General features: G+C 42.8%; 2 protein-coding genes across 4 annotated transcripts; both read right to left on the bottom strand.

Annotated features, from left to right (window-relative positions):
• Window positions 1-762: 762 nt before the first annotated feature.
• Window positions 763-18,278, bottom strand: tfg (trafficking from ER to golgi regulator). 3 transcript variants are annotated; one of them, XM_084084636.1, is made up of 8 exons: window positions 18,140-18,278; window positions 16,127-16,340; window positions 13,458-13,541; window positions 10,146-10,292; window positions 9,182-9,349; window positions 8,815-8,961; window positions 2,313-2,405; window positions 763-2,126 (listed from the first exon to the last, which is right to left on the bottom strand). In XM_084084636.1, exons 2-8 carry the CDS (start codon window positions 16,308-16,310, stop codon window positions 1,708-1,710), a joined length of 1,242 nt encoding a protein of 413 aa, XP_083940762.1. In that variant the 5' UTR covers window positions 16,311-16,340; window positions 18,140-18,278; the 3' UTR covers window positions 763-1,707. The 3 variants fall into 3 exon arrangements, with proteins under 3 accessions (XP_083940762.1, XP_083940763.1, XP_083940764.1); XM_084084637.1 differs by having other exon boundaries at window positions 763-2,123; XM_084084638.1 differs by having other exon boundaries at window positions 8,815-8,943.
• Window positions 18,279-18,844: 566 nt separating this feature from the next.
• Window positions 18,845-22,141, bottom strand: jagn1a (jagunal homolog 1a). Its single transcript, XM_084084019.1, has 3 exons — window positions 22,011-22,141; window positions 20,097-20,363; window positions 18,845-19,932 (listed from the first exon to the last, which is right to left on the bottom strand). Exons 2-3 carry the CDS (start codon window positions 20,321-20,323, stop codon window positions 19,470-19,472), a joined length of 690 nt encoding a protein of 229 aa, XP_083940145.1. The 5' UTR covers window positions 20,324-20,363; window positions 22,011-22,141; the 3' UTR covers window positions 18,845-19,469.
• Window positions 22,142-24,506: the final 2,365 nt, after the last annotated feature.

The raw sequence follows: 24,506 nt of genomic DNA, 5'->3' as shown, positions 1-24,506 counted from the left end.
CAAGAAACTCCATTCACAGTTCAAGAATTCCACCTTACTGTGGACATGCATGCTTGAGATTTTGTCTTTGAAATCATTTGTAGTTTGAGATATTTAACTTTAAGCGCCCAATGCATTGTCAATGTGGCAATGGACATGGGGGGACGTGGGAATGACATCACGTTTATGTAATGTCAATGTACAAAGGCTTAGTGTGCTTGTCTACTGTCATTACCATTAGTTGTGGTATAGACTCTATAGCCATAGAACCATTTACAGTTATCGTTCTTGGTGTGGAGGGACAGCCCTCTACACTTATTTACATTTCACATCACATCACTGTTCTCTGCATGTTGGCTATACATTAAAAGTAACGAAAACAAACATCCAAAATGTGATATTTCTTGTTGAAACATACAGCACTAAATGTATGTACAGATTACATAATACAGACACAAAACCAAATCATCCATAATAAACTCTGTGCACAGTTTTTCCTTGCTCAGTTTAGACAGTTTGACATGAGGGACCAGCCACATGTTCCCTTGCCATCGGACCCGGCCAACCACAACCCTCCATCAGGAAAACAAATATGAATACCAGCATTACCACAGTTTTCCAAATCCGGGTGGGAGAGAGAGGGCATTGGTAAGCCAAGCTCAACACAAGAGACATGAACTCACAAACCACAACGTGAGCAAAGTGTGGAGAGAGAGAGAGAGAGACAGAGGGAACAACAAAGAGCAGTGCCAACAGGAACCAAATATCAACACAAACTTCAAACTGGGTCTCAGTCCTTTATTAGGTTTCATAGGAGAAAAAAAATGTTACAGTTTATACATTAACAAACAATATCACTTGAAGGTGGAATTTCTGATTTATATATTAGTAAAACAAGAGACAGAAAGAGATAGAGATAGAGATAGAGAGAGAGAGAGACAGCATTAGCAATAAGCCATGCTGGAGGTGATCTAAAAGGCTAAACATTGTAGGATCCTTCTGAGTGCATTGACCTACACGTCCCTCAGCTAGTAGTGTTCCCAACATAGGGTAGTTTCAATGGAACATCATTAATACCAACATGGTGATGGGATATGATCAAATAAAACAAAATGACGACGACAAAAGGGGGGGGGGGGGATGACTTCATTAGGATAGTGTCTTAGAAACGCCTAACCAAGTGCTCTGTGTGAACCCATATGTAGTTCAGCTGAACGCTTAAGAGCATCAAACTTCATCTCTGCATTGACGAGCACGACTGAAGACGTGGATGTCGGTCACATCAGCCAAACGCGTGCGCTTACCGCAAAGAAAACCACCAACGACAGTTCAAACGACAGCCTGGTTTCAGTGTGTGCAGATACAGACTCATTAACATCTTTACAACGACAGACAGAGAGGAGAGTGGTGTGGTGGTGGGGGGGGGGGGGGGGGGGGGGGGGGTAGTAGAGACAGAGTGAGAGAGTGTGTGTGTGTGTGTGTATGGTGGGAGCAGAAAATTGAAAACATGTCCCACAGCAGGGACAGAGCACAGTGGTGTGTTGGAGAGACGGCATACATACATACAAGATCAGACTGAAGGTAAGGACAGGGGTTTGGCGTATTTGGACATTTTGATATTTGTACGGGTGGAGCGGGGGTGGGGCAAGAGGGCAGATCTGCACGCCGTGTAGGGGGGGGGCAGGGGGGGTCGGTTGTATATGAGGATTTTAACGTTCCATTTCTCTTTTACCGGTATCCAGGGCCTGGCTGAGTGTAGCCCTGAGTGTGGCCGTAAGGAGGACGGTTGCGGGCGTAGGGGTTAGCGGCCCCTGGCGGAGGGGTGCCACCTGGAGGAGGGGTGTACCCTGGGCGGGGCTGGTACCCTTGGCCAGGTTGGGAGCTGGGGGGCATGCTGTAGTTGGCAGGCTGGGAAGCCTGGGAAGTGTAGTTTTGGGCAGGGTAGGCTCCCGGGGGATACTGCTGGGCTCCCTGTGGTGGTGGTTGCTGCTGCTGCTGCTGCTGGCCACCCTGGAAACCTGGGGTTGGTGCCTGACCAGGGGCAGGTGCCTGGGAGGCAGGGGGTGGGTAGTTCTGGAACTGCTGCTGTTGCTGCTGGGGCTGTGGAGGACCAGGCTGGGGGGCTCCAGGCTGGGAGCTGTATCCTGCTAAGAGAGACAAAAGATTTTTGTATTCACTTTAAGTCACCCTGACCAAAAGGAATAAGAACTGACGTTGCAATAAACATTAGTGGTGGCCATTTTGTTCATATTAAGAGCAAAATACTCAAACTAAGAGGAAAATGTCCACTGTGTGCATGTGGTAAGTTAACTGTGAGTATATTTTCTTCTTACCCGAGTACTGCATACCATACTGCTGCTGTTGTGGAGCAGCTGGCTGCTGAGGGGGGTATCCACCTGGAGCCTGGTATTGCTGGTACACCTGGCCTAAAGACGCATACACAAACACAGTCTCAGGACACAAGCACTTACAATTTTACAGCTTGTTACCATACCACATGTAGACAGCTGCGTTTCCATTAGCCAGTAATTACCTGCAAAATAAAAATCCTGTTGGACATAATGTGTGGTAAAAGAAAATACACTCAAAGTGAAGTTTCATCATTTCTTTACTCTGATGAGATGAGCAAGGGTGCATGCACAGATCTAAGAGTTCTTCAGATATGAACGGAAGCTATTAAACTATGAGAATAAATAACTTAACATGGCCAGTCATTTTATGAAATTGACTATGTCTATTAAATGTATATTTGTTTTAACTCTCATCCCCCTTGGGCTTATTTAGTCCAAATGACTATTTTTTGTTTTATGACGACCTCAAATCTTTCCAGACATGTTGGCCGGCATCATAAGTTCCTAGCGGAAATTCTGATAGACAGTACTTAAAAAAGCAAATATACAATTAGTCTACGCATCATTAATATGCGCCTTTATCCAATGCCATGTGCAACATGCCTCTACTTGCACACACATCTACACCTGTGCATCAGGACAGAATAGAAAAGCAGTGCCTCAGCGCAAACAGCTGCAAGCACCATTATAAAACCATTTGTTCCCAAAAGCCTAGTGCCGAGACGCAACTCTTTATGGCACATACAGTCAGCTTTGGAGCTCCAAGCTAAACAGCACAGCACACAGGACAGGTGCCTCTGCAGACAGAAATACATGAGGGGGGGGGGGGCTCCATACTGTACATACAAAGACTCTCACTCTCACTAAACAGACCCATATAACCACCCACCATAAAGAAATGTACACAAACACATGCATAATCCAAACACGTCTCTGAATCGGTGCAGAGAGACTGCCGTCTGTGCAAACAGGCCTGTCTAAGTCTGTAGACAGCGACTTCCTTCAATGCTTTTATTAACCATGACTTCACCAGTCCACATTGTCTATGTCCACATGTGGAGGATGATCCCAGTCATCCCACTACAACCTTCTCAATAACACACTCTTCAGGGTGAACACTAAAGTGAGCCTAGTCTGGAACATCATATTAGATGAGGAGTCTCTTTGATTATCGTAGCACTAATCAATACTCTCTTGACACAATTATGGTTCCATTTTGTGTTCAGAAAACATGGAAACTTTTTTCTTCCCCCTCTGAAAACCAGCAGGCAAAGTTTTCCAACTAATGTCTGCATGTTCAGCAAACATGCAAAGACTTGGCAAAACGTTTTTTTCCCCTTTACAAGGCCCAAACACACTCCAAGATCTCCTGCCTGGCATGTAAAGTAGGGCGACAACACATAAAATGCACAAAGGGTAAAGACAAATGAGAGAAGGCTGTACCAGGGTTCACTGGTTTTTCATGTGCCAGTAAAACCCGAGTGCCGATTTTCCATACTTTGAGAAGGATGATAATGGAGCCCTATGGAACTCCTGAGAGTTTAAAGAGGCCTATGGCCTGCGGGAGAGACAACTAACGTAATTCTTCAAAGGACTAATTTAGTCAGAAAAGGTCAGTTTAGCGAGCTGGCACTACAGTCCAGTAATAGAGTGGTTCCCAAACTGTGGGTCGGGACTCCCAAGGGGGGTCCACAAATTATTTTGGGGGGCGTCCCCAGATCATTAGCTTAATGTGCAACATTTTCTCACTAAACAGTAAACAAACCAACATAAGTGTATATGTGTATACAGGGTATCTGCACATTTCTTAAGTTACAATTTAATTACTTTTAAGATCTCTTTCATACCAAATTGGCCATATTGTGAAATATTACGTAAGAAAGAGGCAGACATAGTGAAAATAGCAGATCTACTTGTAGATCGGCTATTTGGCTTGTAGTTCGGCTATTTTCACAATAATTATCTGTGGAACCGAGTCAAACTAAACGGAATGCCTACAATTCGAGCTCGTCAGGGTGGGGGGTCCCCAGTTCAAATAAGATTATTTTCGGGGGGTCGCAGCCTGAAAGGTTTGGGAACCCTTGCAGTAATGCAGCAACTCACACAGCAGTTTCACAGTAGCACAGTCACATTACGATAATTCAGAGATAATGCCGAGATGCATGTGATACGATACCGTTTATTCCCCTTATGGGAATTCCAGTTGCATGCGCACAATGGAATGCATGCCAAGTTCTAGCAGCTGAAGCTTTATGTGTCAGAAATCCAATGGAAGACAAAAAGAAAACTCATAAACTTAAAATGAAAATAAAGTATGAACTACTAAGTCATGGAAACTTCACATTATGCTAATTGATGATATGAAATACTTACAACAAAATATGTATTTAGCAAAAGTATAGCTTTGCAGTGCACTGGTGTCAGTCATGATGTGGCAACCATCTGTCAGCCCACTGACAATGACTCAAAACATGAACGCCATGATCTTTACTGTGTGAGTCGGTGCACATGTGTGTGTGAAATTGGCTGCTTCGCATGTTGTCTCCAGTCTGCGATCCATCATGTGTGTTATGCAACAGTGATGGAAGGATGGGCTGCCGTCAGGCCTCATTGGCCTGGGGAGTTCATTTCTCTTCAGTGAATACAATATGCGGGCCATCAGCCTGCTCAGGGAACAGAGAAATGACTGGAGGTCTGTGGAGAGGTAGGCAGTTGGCCCATCGCTTTTGGAGAAGCGAAAACAGAACTGGAAAAATGATTCCGTGGAAAACGCAGTTTGCCTGTAATTCGTCCGACTTCTAGGGATGCCTTAATAAGGGAGTCATGAGAAAACACGGGCCTGTTTGGAAACTAAGAACTAAATCCCACCAAACACACGTCTGCCCATCTGATAAAAAAAAAGAGCCTCACGCAACTGTCCGATCCATTCTTGCACACGTGCGCATTTCACCATTTGCCTTAACAATCTACTGCCTAAATTCATCAGCATCTTTTACACTAAAGGGAAAAAAATCTATACCATCTGCTTATGGATCTAATTAGCAGCATTCTTGTGGCCACCAGTAACCTATGCTGGCATTGAAGTGAGCCTGAGGGTATCTTTAAAAGACCACATATGCTCATTTGGAATCAAACCTCAGCTATTTCCTTATATAACTTCTCATACATTGGCAGGTCTTTGTTTTAGCCCATTATTCAATAGCCTACAGACATTTACTGTCCTGCTATAATGGTGAAGCTAGAAGTTGGCATGCTGACTAACAGTCTCTCTGCAGCTAGACACAGGAGAGTAGTGAGGACCATCGAGGAGGACAGGGTGAAGTAGGAGAAGGGGCCCTGCACGCCACGGGAATGCCTGGCTAGGAGAAATATGTCGGCAACTACAGCCGTGTGCCGACCATCTGCAGCTTTGGAAATCAAGAGAAAGAGGAAGGGAGGGACCGAAGAGGGAACAAACAAGAGGACGATAGTCTATTCCATGGATTTCCAGAAAACTCTGCCGTGTTCGTTATTGCATCTGGTCGGCCCACCAATGCATGGCAAGACATAATTTGGCCAAAGTCACCAACAGACCCAAGGTCAGTGGCTCAGTGCTGAATCTATTGGATGAAGACATGCACACAAACACGAGAGGGGTATCAATGCAGACGTGGTGGGGGCATATGAACCCCACCACAACTACAATTCCTGGAAATCATGTGCCTCTGTGTTTCAGGAGACTTGAAAGGCTCATGCAGACAAGCCCATCAGACCTCCGTGCTGTTATCTCGTTGGCTGCTGCAGCAGGCATACCTGCCTCTGCCTGGAAAAACAGTCAAATGTGAACATCAAAGTGGCAAGCGCAACGAGTCGTTGTCATGAGAAAAGGTCTGGCTTTTAAGGCAGCTCTGGTGTTACGGGAATACAAAGAAATACATTGGGTGCTTTCTGCTGAGCTTGCCATTTTTTTTAAGGCTAGTTATGTTTCTGTCAGACTACGCCTGAATAATGTGACTGAGCCATCCCCACCACCTGGATGTACTAAGCGCAAACCAGACCCTATATAGAGCCTTTGCCTGGGCCAAACCGCAAACTGATGGTTTTCACAACAACCATGTGTGTGCTGATTTTCCAGTGTTGCAGGTGTGGTTAAGGGAGTCACCATGCCACTGCATGGTGGCTCTAGGGTGCTGTGTGGCTAAGTTATGGCTCTCTAAGGGTACCACTGGAGAGTTTCTCCTACATTTAACTTGCCTCTGCGGCCGACTGAGCTGAGCCACAAGTGAGAAATGCTCAACGCTGTCCAAGATCGAGGTGGTATACACCAGGCAATGCTTCACTTACAGGGCTGCACCTGCGCCTCTGTATGAAGACATGAGTGAGAACGTGAAAAGCCCGCTCCTAATTGCACATTTCGGGCGGAGAGCACGGACAGACGAGATTAGCGTGGAAAACTGCTTTCTGTCTGACCTGCATCCTGGAGTGGATCAGTGCCGAGGAGATGGAGGGGAGTTGGGGCTGTTTATTTTCATTCCTTCTCCAATACAGTATTTCTGATCCCTCGTTCATTTATCTCTCCCTCGGAGACAAACCCCTTTTCTGTGTAGCCTTGGGTCCGGGTCCAACATGTCAGTGTTAAGCGATAAGACAAGGAGGGGGCCGTGATAAGGCCTCCACTAACTAAGATGAATGCTCGGCCGGCCGGACAGTGTTGTTTACACAACGCTGATTAAGATTCCTCTGTGGTGAACCACAGGGCTCATTCCTCATTTAATGGAACCTACTGAGGCTCTACAAGAATATGTCCAATGTAGGAATGAGCAGCTGTTAAGTAGAACTGTAACAACAGTGTGCTGTGAGTGTGTAGCCATTACCATTGCTGCCTGTTCGTAGATCTTAGTTATGTCAAGCAGCCTACAGACAGTCTGCTAATCTTCCATGCACACAAATGAAATTGATTTAAGAATGGGCAAACATAGAGGGGCATGAAATTACATCTCACGGTGAATAACGGGCAGACTGAGCGAGAGTGGCACTATGGCACGCATCTAGATTCAATAAAACCATCTACAGCGATAATATCACGGCTAAGTGCGTTCCTGGAGTAAATGCTTTAGTCACAGTTATGTCTGGGTGACAAGAAAAAGCAGCGTGTAAGAAAGAGTGAGAGATGTGTGTTTTACCAAAATAAGCCTAAGCTGAATTCAGATGCTTGCACAATATAATAAAACATTTATTTGTAGCGTCTATAACTCTGGACCAATTTTCATAAGAAAAATAGGGATTCAATTATTGTGACACTGACTCATTCATATAAAAAAGTAGTAGTAAAAAACTGCGTGGGGAACAGAGAAGGAAAAACACTCCTGGGTGGTGTAGCATTGGTTCTCAACCTTATCAGGCTGCGACCCCCCAAAATAATCATAATATGATTATTTTGCTTGTCAGGGAACTGGACACCCCACCCTTACAAGCACTTGGAATTGTAGGAGTTGAGGCATTACATTTTGTTTGTTTGGTAATATTTCACAATTTGGCCTAAGTTTGACAATTTTTCCTATTATAGTTCGTTGATTACTTTTGAGGTGTTTCAGGTGTTAAAAAGGTCTTAAAAGTCCTTAAATTGTCACTTTAGAAATATCCAGATACCATGTACAGTGTACACTCATATGCTGTATGTTGGTTTGTTTACTGTTGATTGAGTAAACAAAGTTGCACATTAAGCTAATCATCTGGGGACCCGCCAAAATCATTTGGGGACCCCCCGCGTGGGTCTCGACCCACAGGTTGAGAACCACTGGACGATGACATTTGTGCTAGGGACCAATACTACTGGAGCCGACCACTCCAATGACACTCCAACCGAACCTTTACAGACATTCCTGGTAGAGGTTATCATAAGGTTCAGATTTAGCCTCAGCTAATGGTATACAACCCCAGTATTATTAGGTTAGAGCCATAACTGTGCTTTGGCCTTGGATCAGTGTCCAGGTGAAACATATTCCAACTTCCTCTCTCAGTAGGGGGGGAGATTTTAGTGAGGCAGAATTGGCAGCAATTCTGGAATTACACCCAATGTTGCACCACACTGACCACAGCAAACACACACACATACACACATGTGTGCAGGAGGTCTCAGTGGACTGCTACCATTTATTTATAGATAGTCAGAGGTGCTAAACCAGCCCAACAGCTAGTCTCAGACTCTCTGCATTATGCTTTTATAGGTTCCTACTCACATATGCACGTTCCTCCTTGGAGTGTGTCTCTGTGTGTACTTGCAGTGGTAAAACAAATGTGTACACCTTAATAATCCATTATACACTAGAACAATACAGGATAAGAGTGTGTGTGTGTGTGTGTGTGTGTGTGTGTGTGTGTGTGTGTGTGTGTGTGTGTGTGTGTGTGTGTGTGTGTGTGTGTGTGTGTGTGGTGTGTGTGGTGTGTGTGGTGGGTGTGTGTGTGTGTGTGTGTGTGTGTGTGTGTGTGTGTGTGTGTGTCTCACCATCCATGGATGCTGGGGCTCCCTGCTGTACTCCTGCATAGGGAGCCTGGGGCTGAGGGGCCACAGCAGGTGGTGGAGCTGCAGACGAGGAAGAGGCAATACTGTCTGGGGTTCCTGAGCGCTCCTCAGCTGCAACACCAGGGGGAGCTAGAGTGAGATATTCCTACATACATTAACTGATACTGTATGTGTACGCATTATCTATATCTAATTATTTATAACTAATACTTATGTGTTATTTATATTAACTAATGTTTCTACAGCAGACAGGAACTCAAGGAACTCAAACTCAGGAACTCAAACAAACCCAAAACAAGTTAACTTTCAACATTGAATCCTGAGATTAATTCAGTGATATCTGTACTACCTGACGCATGGTCCTCGCTCAAGCCGAAGGCTGAGATGACATTCTTGTTGACCTCATCCTGGTTCTTCAGGGGGTCGAAGGCTGACATGCTAGCAGCACTGACCGGGGTGGCCTGCTTCACTACTGGGTCAGCCATCACCATCTTCCCCTCTCGCCCGTCCATTGACTCTAGAGAGGAGTAAAAGGGGGGTATGTTTTTAGAAAGAAGTAATCAAAACCATGATGCTACATGGAAAAGTAGATACAGAAAATAGATACAGGCAGAGAGAAAATAGCAAATATAGCAGAACTAGCACTAGTGTGGAGTCATCTGTGGAGGGGCGTTCATTGGAAACAGATCCATTGTTATTAAACTATAAAACCATCGCATGAGTACATCTTACGAGGGCTTTTGAGAGATTTGGGCTGTTCGTCACAAACCTCTGGTTTTGGGCGTTAATACAACAAATGCCTAGTAAAAGACTCTTCTACCCGAGTCCAGGAAAAACAAATCCACCTGTTTGGTCATGCTTGCCGCGTGCCGGATCACACACAAAACGTTGGTGCCGATTTTATGATTTTGGCTGGGGGTGTATGGATTAAGAAGAAGTGTTATTAGCGTTATTGTTAATGCCATCTCCATTAGCAGTCATTAGAAACATAACAGCGAAGGTTTACAACCTCATCTAAAAGTAAAAAACACTCTAGTCTGTAAAACGAGTATTACTGTCTAACGATGTTTTAGCACTGCCGTGGAGTCAGCCAGTCTATTGTATCGGGGGTGGGGGTGGTGATAAGGTACCATGGCACACTTGTCGTACAATGGGTATTCTTCATTTCATATCAAGTATGCCGCTGTGTGGTTATCTTCCACAGTCTGCAGTAAAATAACCTGTTAAACTAATTTGGTTCAACAGTATTTCCACATACCAAAACATTTAACAAATAAGTGTGATTTTGTTTTGGCAAGTTTGTGTGCATTTACCACTGTCTGGTGCTGTCGCAGCCAGGCCAGGATCTGTGGGGGGTTCCAAGCTGTCCAGGAGGCTGTTGACTTTGTTCCTGAGCTCAATGAGCTCCCGGCGCAGGTATTTCACCTGACTGGATTCCAGGGGTCGTGGCTGACCATTTACTGAGGATAAAGAAAGAGAGAGAAGAGAAAGTGAGCAAATCATCACAGTTATATTTATTGAAGGGAATTCAGTTAAGCCAAGCCAAACATTTCTCCGTCTCCACACAGCAGCCATCCCACTGTGTTGGACCTCCTGGACAGTGATGGATAGAACACGATCCTTGATCACTCTAACAGAAGACTTGCATAATACAGTCTTCTCTTATTCATGTGGTGTATGTTCATGTATTTAAAAAGAAATTATATGTATTACTGTGCACACTTTGCTGCAAGACAAATGTTCTGTTGGGGACAATGAGGCCTTGAACTTGAACCTGTGGGTGACATCAAAATGGATGAGTTGCAGAATTGAGCTCCGTGATTCAGGGAACATTCCTGGGGATAAAACTGAACAAGTTCCAAACCAAACCATGAGAGTGTGTGTTTTTGGGATTAACATTTACTGTGCTTAAATGTCAGGGCATCTGTCATAGTACATGGCAAACTAACCAAGCTGCATTGGTTCATGCTGCTCACATCCGTGTAGGTGTTTCCTGTTGCCAACAGTTGACCACATACTGCGATCATGGGAGCAGCCTGAGTGCTTGTCATGTAAAAGGAATGTTTGAGAGGTCATGTTTGCTCTAAGGAACGTGTATTATTCACAGTTTACTAATATGTTAAGCTTTAATTTTTACTTACAATATCGAAAATATCCGATCTACAAGTTCACATCGTGTCGCAATGCAATACGTCTACTATTTATAGCCCAGTGCTCCTTCCTCAGGGCTCTTCACATTGCAGACTCGAGGTTACAGCAATAGTCCAAGAGCCGGGCTGCAAAAGAGACGGGATGGCAGCCTCATCACCACCACACCCTGCCAGCTACAATAGGAGTCCAACAGACCATGAAACCACGGAAACATGGGTGCGGCAGGGCACTGGTCTGAGGTCTGAGGATGACCCTGGTGACCGTGTGACCTGCACCACTGTGGCTGCAACAACTGCATTCAATGTATTTTTGTAGGCACTACAAATACAGTTAACCACTTAAGCCCTATACAGTATACTACTGCCATACGATTACTGTAATATCAAAAATAGCACATCTACAAGCTCACTAGCTAACTAGTCCATACCCGGTGGAGTGCGCAGGCGAAAGTAGTTGCAAACGTGGGGTTATTGCGTGTCCCGTTTTTTTTTAAACATGGACTTCTTGTGGTTGTAGTAATGATTCAATGTCAGGTTGTAAATTACTGGGATTGTCACATACGATCAGGAGGATCAAATGACCGGCACACCTTCCAAAAAGTTGAACCGTTTCCGGCTTGAAGCGCCCAGGGCGCTGCGGCCAAAAGGCCGGGAGCGCTGAAGCGCGATGCTCGGACGGTGGGAAGAGGAGTGCACCACCATAGAAATGCATGGCGGACTGGTGCTGCCAGCTCAAAAGGCGTTCTCAGTGGAAACGGCACCTAACATTGCAACTTTGCAGTCTCTCTCACACAAACTTGCCTTCTGCCTAGCTACTGACATTAAACATCCGTACATCCCTCTTGCGTGCGCTCTCTCTCACATACACACACAACCTGAGAGCTCCCCCCCCCCCCCATTATTGCCACCGGTGATTGTGCTTGATGGTCGGGTGCACGACTAACGCAGACGCCCCACTACCACAGACGACAGTGTACACACCAGACATTCTACAAATGAGTTTCGGCCATCTGATCTGACTATGGCTTAGTCTGTCACAGCCTTTAGGGGTTGGGGTGGGGGGTTCAGGAGGCATTGGATGGAGACATGGACTGCTGGGAGATTCCAGCTATTTCCACCCGCTCCGAATCTCAACACACGTCTGGGAAAAGCGCTTCCATGTGAGGTCATGACATGTGTCAATGCTCCAGAGCTCAACTGTAATTGGGATGGAGCAAAAATAATACAACAGAGCATTCATTTTTCTCCCTCATTGCTTTTATTTTGACTTCTCTGTGCTCCCTAGCTAATAATAGCAGGGACGGTGGACTGTACAGTGGAGTAATTGAGAGTGGAGAAAAGGAAATTACATCACATTTCCATAAGAGATCACAGAGGTGTGTCTGACACGTAAAGACACTGACAGACTTAAGTTCACCCAAAATATGTCTTTATTTATAACTTTTACTCACCCCATGATGTGAGGAATACAAGGTGAATTTTCATTTGTGTAACATTTCTTTAACGGCGAATGAAGAAATCCAAAAACAGTTTATATACTCGAAAAAACACTCATAGTGTATCCAAACTATCTTGCTAACGCTAGAGACGAATCGCCTCGTGCACAAATCACACACGCACTTGGGCACTCGTGTGTGTGTGTGAATGAGCTCCAGTTGAACCCCACGAGTACGCCCAGGCGCGTTCTTTACTTGTGTATGAGGCGATTTTGCCCGGAAGTAGTTTAAATGTTTATTTTTTTCTTGTAACGGTTATATTTTAGAAAGGCAAACACCACTAGCGCTAGTGAGATTACACTTGTTTTGGAGTTTATTCAAATATTTTGATATAGTTTTGTTGTTAATCGCAGCTGCCGTTTACTTCTAAGTATTTTCTTAGTTTTTTGATTTTTCCTTCAACTTTAAGGAATGTTATACAAACAAAAATTCTCCTTGTATTCATCATGGAGTGAGTAAAACATAGAAATAAAATGTTTTGGGTGAACTACCCCTTTAATGCAATGCACTGGTCTATATCTGTCAAAATATTTAAACAGAGAGCAAGAACAAGTATAACTGGCAGAGTAACTAGTCTTTGCTGAATATATCCATTTGTTTGCCTGGCAAGCTGCAGCAAAAACAATACCAAAGCTCCAACTCATAATATGAGCTGGAGCTTTGGCATTACTCAGGAGGGAGGGGAAAAGCTGTCAGGCAATTGAGTGGGCTGAAACACATGCTTACACTGCCCTCCAGTGGCAGGTTTCTGCTAACTTCAAACATAAATGTATAGAGGACATAATCATCAATATAAAGGATTAAGTAATTGTATCACAATTAAAATACATTTATGTTTAAAAAGATTATAAGAGTACATTTGATTATTCTGGTACATATGGTACAGTATATTCAGTTTATCAACATGTTTTTGACAAACAATGAAGAGCAAATCTGTGTCTGTGAGATGTTAAACTTTGGAAATACTCTCATATCTTACCAAACAAAGTGAGTTTGAGTATTCTACTGCACTGGATGGCGAAGGACAGGTCAGAGCTGTCAAATATGGTGATGAGATCATCATCTGCAAGAGGAGAGAAGAGGGAACACAGAACAGACTTTATGTTATACTATAAATAGAAAACGTTATGTTATACTAAATAGAAAGTAAAGGAATATATATACGAGAGCAGCCGCCTATATCCTTTACTGGGATTATGGGACACTTGGCCAATATGTTGTACTTTATGATAACTATGTTCAAATTATTCTTTTGATGATTTCTAACATATACTGTATGTATTAGTGATGCGCGGGTCAGGTTTTTTCATAACCAGCCCTGCCCGCCACGCACGGGAGCACAACCAGCCCCAACCCACAAAAATGAATATAAATCAACGACCCAGCCCGTCCCGCAACCCGTCAAAAAACAACAACAAAAAAAAACACAAAAATAAGTCCATTCAATTGCTTTCCAGAGAAAGAGAGAGAGGGGGGGACAGAGGGAGCGATAGAGAGAGAGAGAGGGGGATAGAGACCTGCGGGCTACGGGTCGGCCCACGCATCACTGGTATGTATACTATTGTACTACTGTAAGGACATGTGAAACTCTGACATAACACTTCCCAATGCATTCTGTGACTTGCCCTGCAAAGACTCTGAAATAACAATTCCCAATGCATTCGGTGAAATTCTGCCAGCAACATGCAGAGTCTTTCCGAGTTGTTTGGAGCAAGAGATACTGGAATTGGAAATATATTCACATTTGAACTTCACAAATGACACCTCCTGGCCATCATAGTAATGTAGACAAAGCTTTGTCCAGCTCATAGGAAAATTAGGTTGCACCTTGTCGTCAACATTACTACAGCAATAAAGAGGTGTTGTTTGTGTTTTAACAATGTTTCGCTTATTAGCTATTGATTATGGAAGTCTCTTTACCGTAGTTACATTTCCGATGAACACGCTTCATATCTTTATTTTCATGAATGAAACATATCCGCCCTTTCTGTATTCCCATACTGCCCCTTTGTAGCCTCATTACAAACATTTGAGCGTGTCAATACACTTTCGAAAATGGTTTGACTGATCTTTATTTACAGTCCTAATAGCGGGTGCATCAATGGGAGACTGCATGTCAAATAGTTTAATTCCTATGCGTATTTCATATTTTATTTTCACATATGTCATATTCTGTGGAAGGAAATTAATAAAAAAAAGATTGCATTTAATCCTTGCATGCATCTCTCCCTCGCACTCTGAAGTGGGAGAGTTAACGCGTGCGTCCACCCAGACACCACCCCTTGCCAAATCAAACAGACAATTACAACTATGTGAGAGCTTGTAGTTTGAATTCTCTGAAATAGACATCCTGTTGTGTGCTCCATGTGTGAAAGGGAAAGGGCAACACTGGACAATGTTCATATGGTAGTTCATATGGGAAAGAGGCTAAACTAAGTAACATACTTACATCCGTGAACAAGTAAACAACAACTAAATATAAATTCTGTCTGTATGTCTGTCTGTCCTTCACATATCTCGAGGCCCATTCATCCGATCAACAAAAACCCAGTTCTGGTTCGGACCCGGTTCTGAAGTTATTGAGACCCAAGAATCTATAAGATTTGGGTTTAGAGACTCTTATCAGATCTAGCAGGCTGGTAAGAGACGTCATGTGTCGAGAGAATTTTGGCGTTGCACATCAGAAAGTATACGTAGTACGACAGTGTTGCATGACTCGCGTCCAAAAAGAACAGATCTACAAGCTAACAACATATCACTAATGTAACACATTGTTAGTTTGTAGTATCGCCTACCAATGACATCACCCACAACATCATCAAATATGCGACCTCTCGTTTTAGTCTTAAAGTGACAGTGCCCTTATCTATCAATCTATATCATCATCTGTTTATATATTTTATATATATATATACACACTATAATTCACAGAATCTCTGCATGTGTGTCACACAAACTTCATCCCTGTCCTGACCGTCCGGTGTCAAACTTTGAGCGTGTGTTTCATATAACCCAGAGGTGTGCAGAGCCGTATGGCAATTCGAACCAACGGTTTCCGAGAACCGAAAAATCACAAATATGTGTATCGTCTGAGAAAGATGCAGAAATGAAATGCACGGTGTGTTCTGGAGATTGTATTCATTGGCTTCCCTGATTGGCCAACCCAAAACCATCGGCTTCACGGATTGGCGTCACGTCACGTTTGTGCCGCTAAGCCAGTATAAGTCCCAGATTGGCTAACCCGACCCGTCAGCTTAACTGATTGGCCAAACTTCGCCTAACATTTGTGCCACATAGCAGTATAAATGGAACAACTGGCAATGTTCCCGACAAGCATGGCCCTAAATAGGCTGTCGCCAAAAGGGCACGGCCCTTCCTAGTTTCAGTGTGCATGCGCGTAATATTTTTCAATATTTAGCACATTTTACCGAACTAAAACTGTGTCACTTGCCTTCTGTCTGATAGAAGAATATTTGGAGGGCCTAGTAATATGTTGAGGAGTAGTACTACTGGATGAGATGGAGTCTGAAGAGGCTGGCAGAGGTTTTCACAGGTCCGAAAAGAACTGACACATTAGCTTGAAAATAAGTTCCTTTCAGTACACCACAATCGACACCACAATACTATTAAGTATAAATCAGGCTTTACCCTCGTCCTTGTACTTGATGGTGACTTCGTCGTTGCTCTGCAGCTTTCCCCGGAACACACGCTGCATCATCAGCACCAGCTCATCATAGGTGATGTCCTCATTGTGGATGGGGATGCGTCTGATGTCGTCACCCAGCTGAGCTTTGATGATCAGCTTCCCACTCAGGTCCAGCTGGCCGTTCATGGTGCAGTCTGCCCTCTTCTGCTCCCACCACTTACGGACGAAATTGTTGGAATGATAAAGGGGGATTAAAAAAAACACAAAGAACACAACACTTGCTAGATGTGAAGTTTTTTTGTTTTTGCTGGGGGGGGGGGGGGGGGTATTTTCTATATTACTGTAAAGCTATGACAACAATGCTACTAGGTTTATTTGAGCATTCTGATTAGACAAAATAAGGTTTCATGCAATGCTAAGCAAATTATGTGCTCTACAGTGAGTGCATGGATTTTATCCTATTTATCGAGGCAAGTTGACTGAAGTCATATTGGCATGGATCTTTACATGGAGACATGCTGTCATGCTTTCTGAGGAGATCGGTAATGTAGAACTAAAATCTGTCATTGCTGTGAGTTGTGTTTGTTTGCAATGATTCTAATGCAACGACTCAATAGCCATCTGTTATTTATTTTCCGTTGGTGAGGTCAACAATCGCACATTACCAATAATATAATGTAAATCCACATAATCTGAATGTGTGATGTTTCAGTCGCAAAGCTATGTTCAAACAAGATTAAGCCACCACTACCCTCAGGTACTGGACTGTTGCCTGATAAATCAACTTTGTGTTACTAACCTTTACTGTGAGAAGAACAAAATCCAATCAAGGTAGTTAAGTAAGGAAAAGCAGGGAATCCGGTCTCCTAGTTCAGCTATGTTATAACACTCTGCTTCCAAAGTCTAAGGGTCAGATATCACCAGGTGAGGTGGCAACTTTGGGACCTGACTCCTTATGGATTCACTTTTGGTGTGTAAGTGTGTGTGTGTTGCAAAAACACCAATCCAATTGATAAGGGATTAACTGTTATCAAGATGAATGAATGAATGGAAAGTGTGTAGTTAACAGGGAGGCTATGTGATTGTGCTATGTGAAAATGTGATTGTTGGTAGGCACTTTGCAGTCAGAATAAACACTGGCCTTGGCATATGACATCTATCTAGGAGTTAGCCTATCATTTGGGTTTTTAGGAGATAATCTGTCGTTTATTTGCCCCAGTCTGATGAACGCCACCCGGTGACGTGCCGGCAATGCTGAATAACATGTAAACCAAGGCGAGCCAATGTAGTGGTTGCCAGATGAATAATTGGCTGGATGCTAGGGATTTGTGTGGCTATAGCTACCGACGTTTTAGCCCAATAGCTACATTTAACTACATAACGCTTGCAAAATACAAAAACAACATTTTCCTTACAGTTTTATGTCAGGACGCTCAAATTAACTATTTAAAACAGTCAACAACATACTTATTCTAATCTAAAGGCTGTGTCATCGGTCTGTCAATGGCGTATACATCGCAATAGGTTTAACTAGCCTTGGATCTATGATAGTCTTGATCCGAGGCTAAGGTTTAACCAACATTAGCTATATAGGCCATGTTCCTGTGTCACTTATCTGCTATTCTGCTAAACCGTGCATGACAATAACACGGAGCGATGATATTATGGTAGATGTTGGGTTCCCCAAAATATCCCCCTAAAATGACACTTTTAGGCAAAACAACCGGCTAAACGGCTTGTGTACAAGCCGATTCGCAATGACACATCAATAGAACACTTAACAGTAAAACCTAAGTAATTAAAAAACGCATTAAAGCAGACCAACATTAAAGTATTCTATGTCTCTACTTTCTATGAGACATTATCCCGACACCTGTTTGGGGTGAGTAAACGCTTGCTCACTGTGTAGCTAATGTAGCGAAGCTAACAGCTAACTATCCATTGGTTCACACACAACACATAGGAGCTTCGTGGATACTAACAAAGTATATTTCTCTAAATATCCGTCCTCTCACCTGAAACAGACGAGCTGACCTCGCTCTGAGTTACAGGTTTGGACGATACCGTGGTAGATATCAAACCTGTTAGCTATGTAGCAACAATGTCCCAACATCAGGAAGTATCCCGACCCGACTGGCAACGTCAGCAGTACGTGGCACACACGGCCGTGCGCATGCGCAATTGGTTTGCATCATGAGCAGGGTGACAGGGGTGACAGAATTGCATGAGGATCCACTTTCCACTTAAACCCCATTATGGTTGAGCGGAGTCCCTCAGGGCTCTAAACTAGTGTATTTTCTGTTTTCTGTTATTGTGGGGAAAGCTTTCGCAGAAAATAGCCGATTGACAAGCTCACACTATGCCTCGTTGTGAGCTTGTCGACCTGCTATTTTCTAGGATGCTGTGGTTTAAGTGGTTAACAATAAATATTTTAACCAATATCAACCTCACTCTTGTCAATATTTTGGGCATGTCATTATAGGATAACATTTTAAGAAAATAAGTATATATTGCAAAAAAAAATGCAGATCTACAAGCTCATCATTTCTATTTTCGCAGTGCACATTTGTCTTATTATATATTATATATGACATAGGCCTATAGGGCCTAATTGGTTGAGATCCAGAATAGCTATAAAACAAATCGTATGATGCTTCATTAAAGGGCCATATAGCTGGATGATGTAACAATAATATTGGCAATAACTGTAATAACCACTTTTTATTAAATGTATATTATACAAATACATATAGGAGAAACCAAAACAGACCGATTCAATCATGAGAGGTAGGGTTATGACTATGGTAGACAATAGCAGTGTGGAGACAAAGGTGCTTCCTTTAATAAATAACTGTCAAGCAAAAGATGTATGATGCATGCCTTTAGCAGTGTACATGTGTAAGTGTTTATTTTCGTCATAATTTCTTATCATGCCAAACTATGACGCTGTTTAGGAGCAGGGTAGTAATACCCTGCTCCTAAACAGAACAGAACAGAACTCTCCTAGAATAATGACACCTCTGAATAGCAAAGAGAAAGGTGGATTTGTTGTGATTGAAGCAGCTCCATTGTGCAGAGTGATAATAGCAGGTCATGTTTGCTGGCCTGGTACTCCCTGACTTTGTCACACCCCCATTGAGTGGACTGGACACCACATTCACATTATTTACCAGCAATATTGCTTAAGCTTCAACAAATGTTTGAAGAAACAAAACATAAAAATCCTCCGTGTATCTAATCACTTCTTACTGTTGGCTGCAAATGACCCCTGAATTGCAATAATAATGATGGGGAAAAAAGATTATAGAGGGGGGGGGGATGCAGTAATAAATATTTGTTATTCCACTATTTCTTCTTCTTCTCTTGAGTGGCATCGAACCATGCGTCTAATAGCTTCTTGCTGTAGTATATCTGCCAGGCATGCACTTGCACAGCTACCACCATGACTAAGTACATAACAGTCACAGCAGAGAAGCCAAAGATGAAACGGTAGGCCTTGCCATGGCGGTAGAGCTGCTGGGCTACAGGGAACATCTCCATACATCCATAGATGAGAGGCGCCATAGAGAACAGTCCAGCGCTGATCATGGATATTACTAAGTAACTAATGTTGCTACTTGGCAATGACAGGCAGCTGGTGAGCAGTGGAAGGAGGCTCAACAAGTAAGGGTACTCCCACTGGAATGGCATGGAGACTGTGTCATGTGGCACAAGGTTCAAGTTGCTGACAGTCGCATGGGCTGCTACCAGGAGCCAGAGCAGAATATGGACCAAGTTCAACTTCCAAATCTCAGACTTCAGGGAAGCACTGCAAGGAACAAGATTGTATTTACTTAGAGTGTATGATTGCAGATATTGACTGTTTTTAAAGACATCTTTTTCTGACCAATGGCAACGACAGCTTGTTATTATATATACAAAAATGTTATACATAATGAAAAGGTTAACTAAACAGATATAAAGTACACTTGCCTCATCTGGTAATCTGGGACCTTCTCCTTGTAGAGTGAGGCCTTCTCCTTATGTTTGAAGTCGTATCCATTAGTACCACCACCAGGTCTGGGTTTGAAGTCACTTCCATTAGTACCACCACCAGGTCTGGGTTTGAAGTCACTTCCATTAGTACCACCACCAGGTCTGGGTTTGAAGTCACTTCCATTAGTACCACCACCAGGTCTGGGTCCTCCGCGAGATGTCATGTTGAGGTCAATCTAGCCTACTCACTCACTTCCACACACACTTTTTCACAATTTCAACCAAAACAATTAAAAAATATATATATATATTTTGGCATTGATTATATCAAAACAAACATAAAAAATACAAAACTATTGCATGAGAGGCACTGGCTGGGCTAGGATATCCCCATCTGATCTCCCCAGTCCCTGTAGCTCTGTGACTTGTGTGAGTTGCGTCACATATCATTGCCATCCAGGACTGACTGCAGTTGGCGGGTGAAAAGTGTATTTTTTTTAACCTATTTTATTTTTCCAACATCATATTGCAAATTTGAAGGTATTGACATGTTTCTCCGGATGTCTGTAGAAAGAACGGGAACTGAGAAGTCTGTTAAATCTTTTTTCTTTCTTTTTTTACAAAATAAAAAAATAGATGTAAGCCTATGCTTTGGAAAATGGTCTGAAGTTGAACTAAGGTGAAGTAGGCTATACATGATTTATTTTGAACATGCTTGAACGTTTGACATTTAAGTCCTAACATTTCAACAATTGCTGCAAATTGCTATAAACCCTGTGGATAGCCAGTCATTAAGGCATAAACAATAAATTGATGGGTACATTTATAGGTCTGACAATGATGTACCAAGCATGTTCAAATCATGTAGGCCTATACTTTACATTAATTCAGACCATTTTTCAAAGCATAGTCTACCTTTATTCTTAACTTTTTCACATTTTGGAAAAAAATGCCAATTTCACATTGAGGTGCCCAGTGCCCAGACGTCTCAAGTGCCTACTTTTCCTGTATCCCATCTGCCAGACTGCCACTGCAGCTGATCGGGAGCGAAGTCAGCACTTCTGTGTGTTGTGTTTCTTTCAGTTGTTTTATGCTATATCATTACCACCCCAATTTTGCTATTACAATACACATCCGAAGTGAAATATCAATGCGTTCAAATATGCGATACGATCATACGACCAATAAATCCAACAACTTAACTGTCGCCAGGCACCCCAGACTAAGTTAGTTGAAAATAGCAGATCTACAAGCTCACAATCTCGCGACGCATTGTGAGCTTGTAGATCTGCTATTTTCAAATGGCCGAAATGTATATAGGGCTGAAGGGGTTAATGCATGTTTTGTAATGATAATCAAAATCTACAAAGTAACTAGTAACTAAAGTTTTAAAATAATTGTAGTGGAGTAAAAGTATAATATCTTCCTCTGAGATGTAGTGGAGTAGAAGTAAACGTAGGCCTACTGAAAATTGGAAATACTTCAGTAAAGTAAAAAATACCTCAAAATTGTACTTAGGTACAATACTTGAGTAAATGTACTTATATTGCTTTCCGTACCACTGAGTCCCGGGGCTACATAAGGGGAGGCTAGGGGAGGACGGAGCATAACAACAAAACAGCAACACAATGCAGCCCGAGGTAGGCTACAGCCTATTTAGCAAAGAGGCCAACATTTACATCAGACATTTTGTATTGAGCCACAGACAGACAATCACGACAGCTATGCTAAACGGGGCAGCGAGCAGCCCGGCTATATCCGCTAGCCCGAGTCGTATTACCGCATCATTATTATTAGCTGCGCTAGCGTTGTGTTTATGTCATCATTACCAACATGACACAGTAGAGTAGATAGTCGAAGAGTATTAATATAATTAATAATACATTATGTTCACGATCATGCATTGCTTACCGTGTCGTGTTTTCTTAGGTCAAGCTCGCGCTATTCTGAATGTGATCTGACCGCACAATACTACTGTAGGTGCACTGCAAAATGAATGAACGGCAGAAGAGACAGGATGCGCATGTGTACGCAACCTTAGGACCTCCCATCGCAGCATCAGCATCTGAATGAGCCATCTGGCCCATCTGGCAGCGTTGCCATGTCCGCTTATTATAAGCGATTTCTGGCTATTTGCAAGTTGCCAATTTGGGCTTGTTTTCATAGACCTAGTTTGCTTATTTCTCTCACGAAACCTGGCAACACTGCCATCTGGCCTCATTCACGCCTTGAGCAAGAATAGATGCTGGGCGTTTGAGATAGTATCACGTTTCAGTGTGATGGATGGCGTTTGTTTGTGATCATTGGACAACTTCTTATCGACACCAAATGGCCAGGAATGAAACCAAAACATTAGTATGGGCAATTAGCCTAGTTAATTATTCTCATGACCCCACAGCTGAGTAGGACAGGAACACTGTCATTAGCAGAGCCGCAGGAAGGGTGGTGCGAACGGTGCGGTCGCACCGGGCCCCGCGCTGGGGGGGGCCTCGCAAAAAAACGGGAACATTTTTTTTTAACATGACACCCAACATGACACCCAACTTAATGTTTTGAGGGCAAAAATAACCGCAAATAACCACCCAAAACTCGGATATATCCAACAGAAACCGCAAAAAAATCGTACTCCACGCACGCACGCGCGCGCACCGGGCCCCGCATTTCTCCCAGACGGCTCTGGTCATTAGGTCTTATTTGATGCGTAGTGTTAACAGCACCCTTTTAGAGATTAATGTTTGTGTTTGTTTTTTATGGATGCTCAACAGTATCCTAGCCTAAATGACTAAATGTAATATGAAATACTTGATTACATTATGAAAAAAATATTAACTTCAGCCCCAACTATATATGAAAAATGTGTAATTAGATAACAGTTGCATTGGAAGCTTAATTTTTTTAGTACAAAAATAGCTGAATGTTGAGAGGCCGCCTGGGAAACAGAAGGTCCACGGACTTCATGGCTCACACCCCGGCCAGGTTTGTAAGTGTCATGAGCATGACACTTAAACCCTGCAGTAACTGCTCCCCGGGCACTGTATATGGCACTTGCCCGCTGCTCCTAATAGTGACAATTTACAGTTAAGAGCACAGGACAAATCACACACAAAAATACCCCAAAGGAGTGGGGACAATATTATAATTACATTATAGATATGGCCATTTTCAACCCGAGAGCTCAGTAGAACAGTGGGGGGTCCCCTTTTTCAATCCCCTGCCATCCTAATCACACCTCAGCTTCTGACACCCTTCCCCTGCTAGATAGAGTTCTTTCTCAGCAATGTACTGATGTTGTGTAAACACAGCCTCTCTGTGTGCAAACTCTTTCCACCTGTGAAAGACTAGGGGGTAGGTTGTGGGGTGGGTTCTGTGGGGGAAATGTTGAGGAGTCGTTAATTATGGGATACTTATGGGATGGCATGGGCATGGCCTGTTAATGGCTGAGCGAGTTTTTGTGAATGTATCCATTTTGGTGCAACATTTTCAATGTTTGATTTTTCAGTAATTGAAAATGATTACATTATTTAATTTCCCAAAAGATTGTATTTAGTAACTGACCTGACTCAACCGGGACATGGTGACTGGCTGCTAATAAAAATAAGTCAATTTGGAACTTGGAATGAACCCTTCATGCATTTTCATGTATTTTATTTTTTATTTTTTTATTCAGCCTAATTGTGGCATTTTACATAATTATCAATTAATGATCAATGAATGAATACTACATTAGGTTTCACTGCAACAAGGATGGATCGATAATTCTGGGTCATAGCTAAAAAAGTTTGTGCACCACTGGTCTATGCCCTGTCCAGGCCAACAGAGGGTGTGGGGGGTGCAGCAACAAGAGACTGCAGTACGTATGTGGAACACATTTTAATAGTCTAGATAATAAGAACAATCGTTCATTTTATGATAGAAGCATGACATTTTGCATGAACATTCTTCTGGGTCAGATATTTAACTTCAGAAACCGGCCATTTTCAAGATGGCCTATATTTCTTTGGATAAAGTCGCTATATAAAATGCACCATTTGCAAGGTGTATTCACACGTAATAGACAAGATGTATGGAATCAGAACATGAATATTTCGAGGTGCTATGAACTGTCACTTATAGTCAGCATGCAGACAGCCATTTCTCTGTCAACCTAATATGCAATGTTTATAGCCTAGAAGACCTACTAAGAACTTCTTGGCACTAATTTGGCTACAAAAAAAGAGGTTAGAAACAACAAATGATTTTCTTAATTAAATCATCTTTATTTAGAAAAACAACAGACAATTACAAATTTAAAACTTTACCTACGGTTTTCTTTTGTTTACACTGAACATTTAGCACCATTGCTTCAAAAGGGAAACATATTACATTTATTTTCCTTTTGAAAAATCCTTACCGAAGTCCCCTGCACTA

The sequence above is a fragment of the Gymnoscopelus microlampas genome (assembly GCF_963454915.1).
Source record: "Gymnoscopelus microlampas genome assembly, chromosome: 17".
Lineage (NCBI taxonomy): Eukaryota > Metazoa > Chordata > Actinopteri > Myctophiformes > Myctophidae > Gymnoscopelus > Gymnoscopelus microlampas.
This window is presented reverse-complemented; position numbering and strand designations above follow the sequence as displayed.

Bases quoted from the DNA above. Each gene is read 5' to 3' on its own strand.
- tfg (XM_084084636.1), bottom strand. From the start codon at position 16,310: ATGAACGGCCAGCTGGACCTGAGTGGGAAGCTGATCATCAAAGCTCAG. The intron at 13,542-16,126 runs GTAAAGCCTGAT...CTCCTCTTGCAG, and splicing joins CATCAAGTACAAGGACGAGG to ATGATGATCTCATCACCATA. The intron at 9,350-10,145 runs GTAAATGCACAC...ACTCCTCTCTAG, and splicing joins TGCGACAGCACCAGACAGTG to AGTCAATGGACGGGCGAGAG.
- jagn1a (XM_084084019.1), bottom strand. From the start codon at position 20,323: ATGACATCTCGCGGAGGACCCAGACCTGGTGGTGGTACTAATGGAAGT. The intron at 19,933-20,096 runs GCAAGTGTACTT...TGTTCCTTGCAG, and splicing joins GTCCCAGATTACCAGATGAG to TGCTTCCCTGAAGTCTGAGA.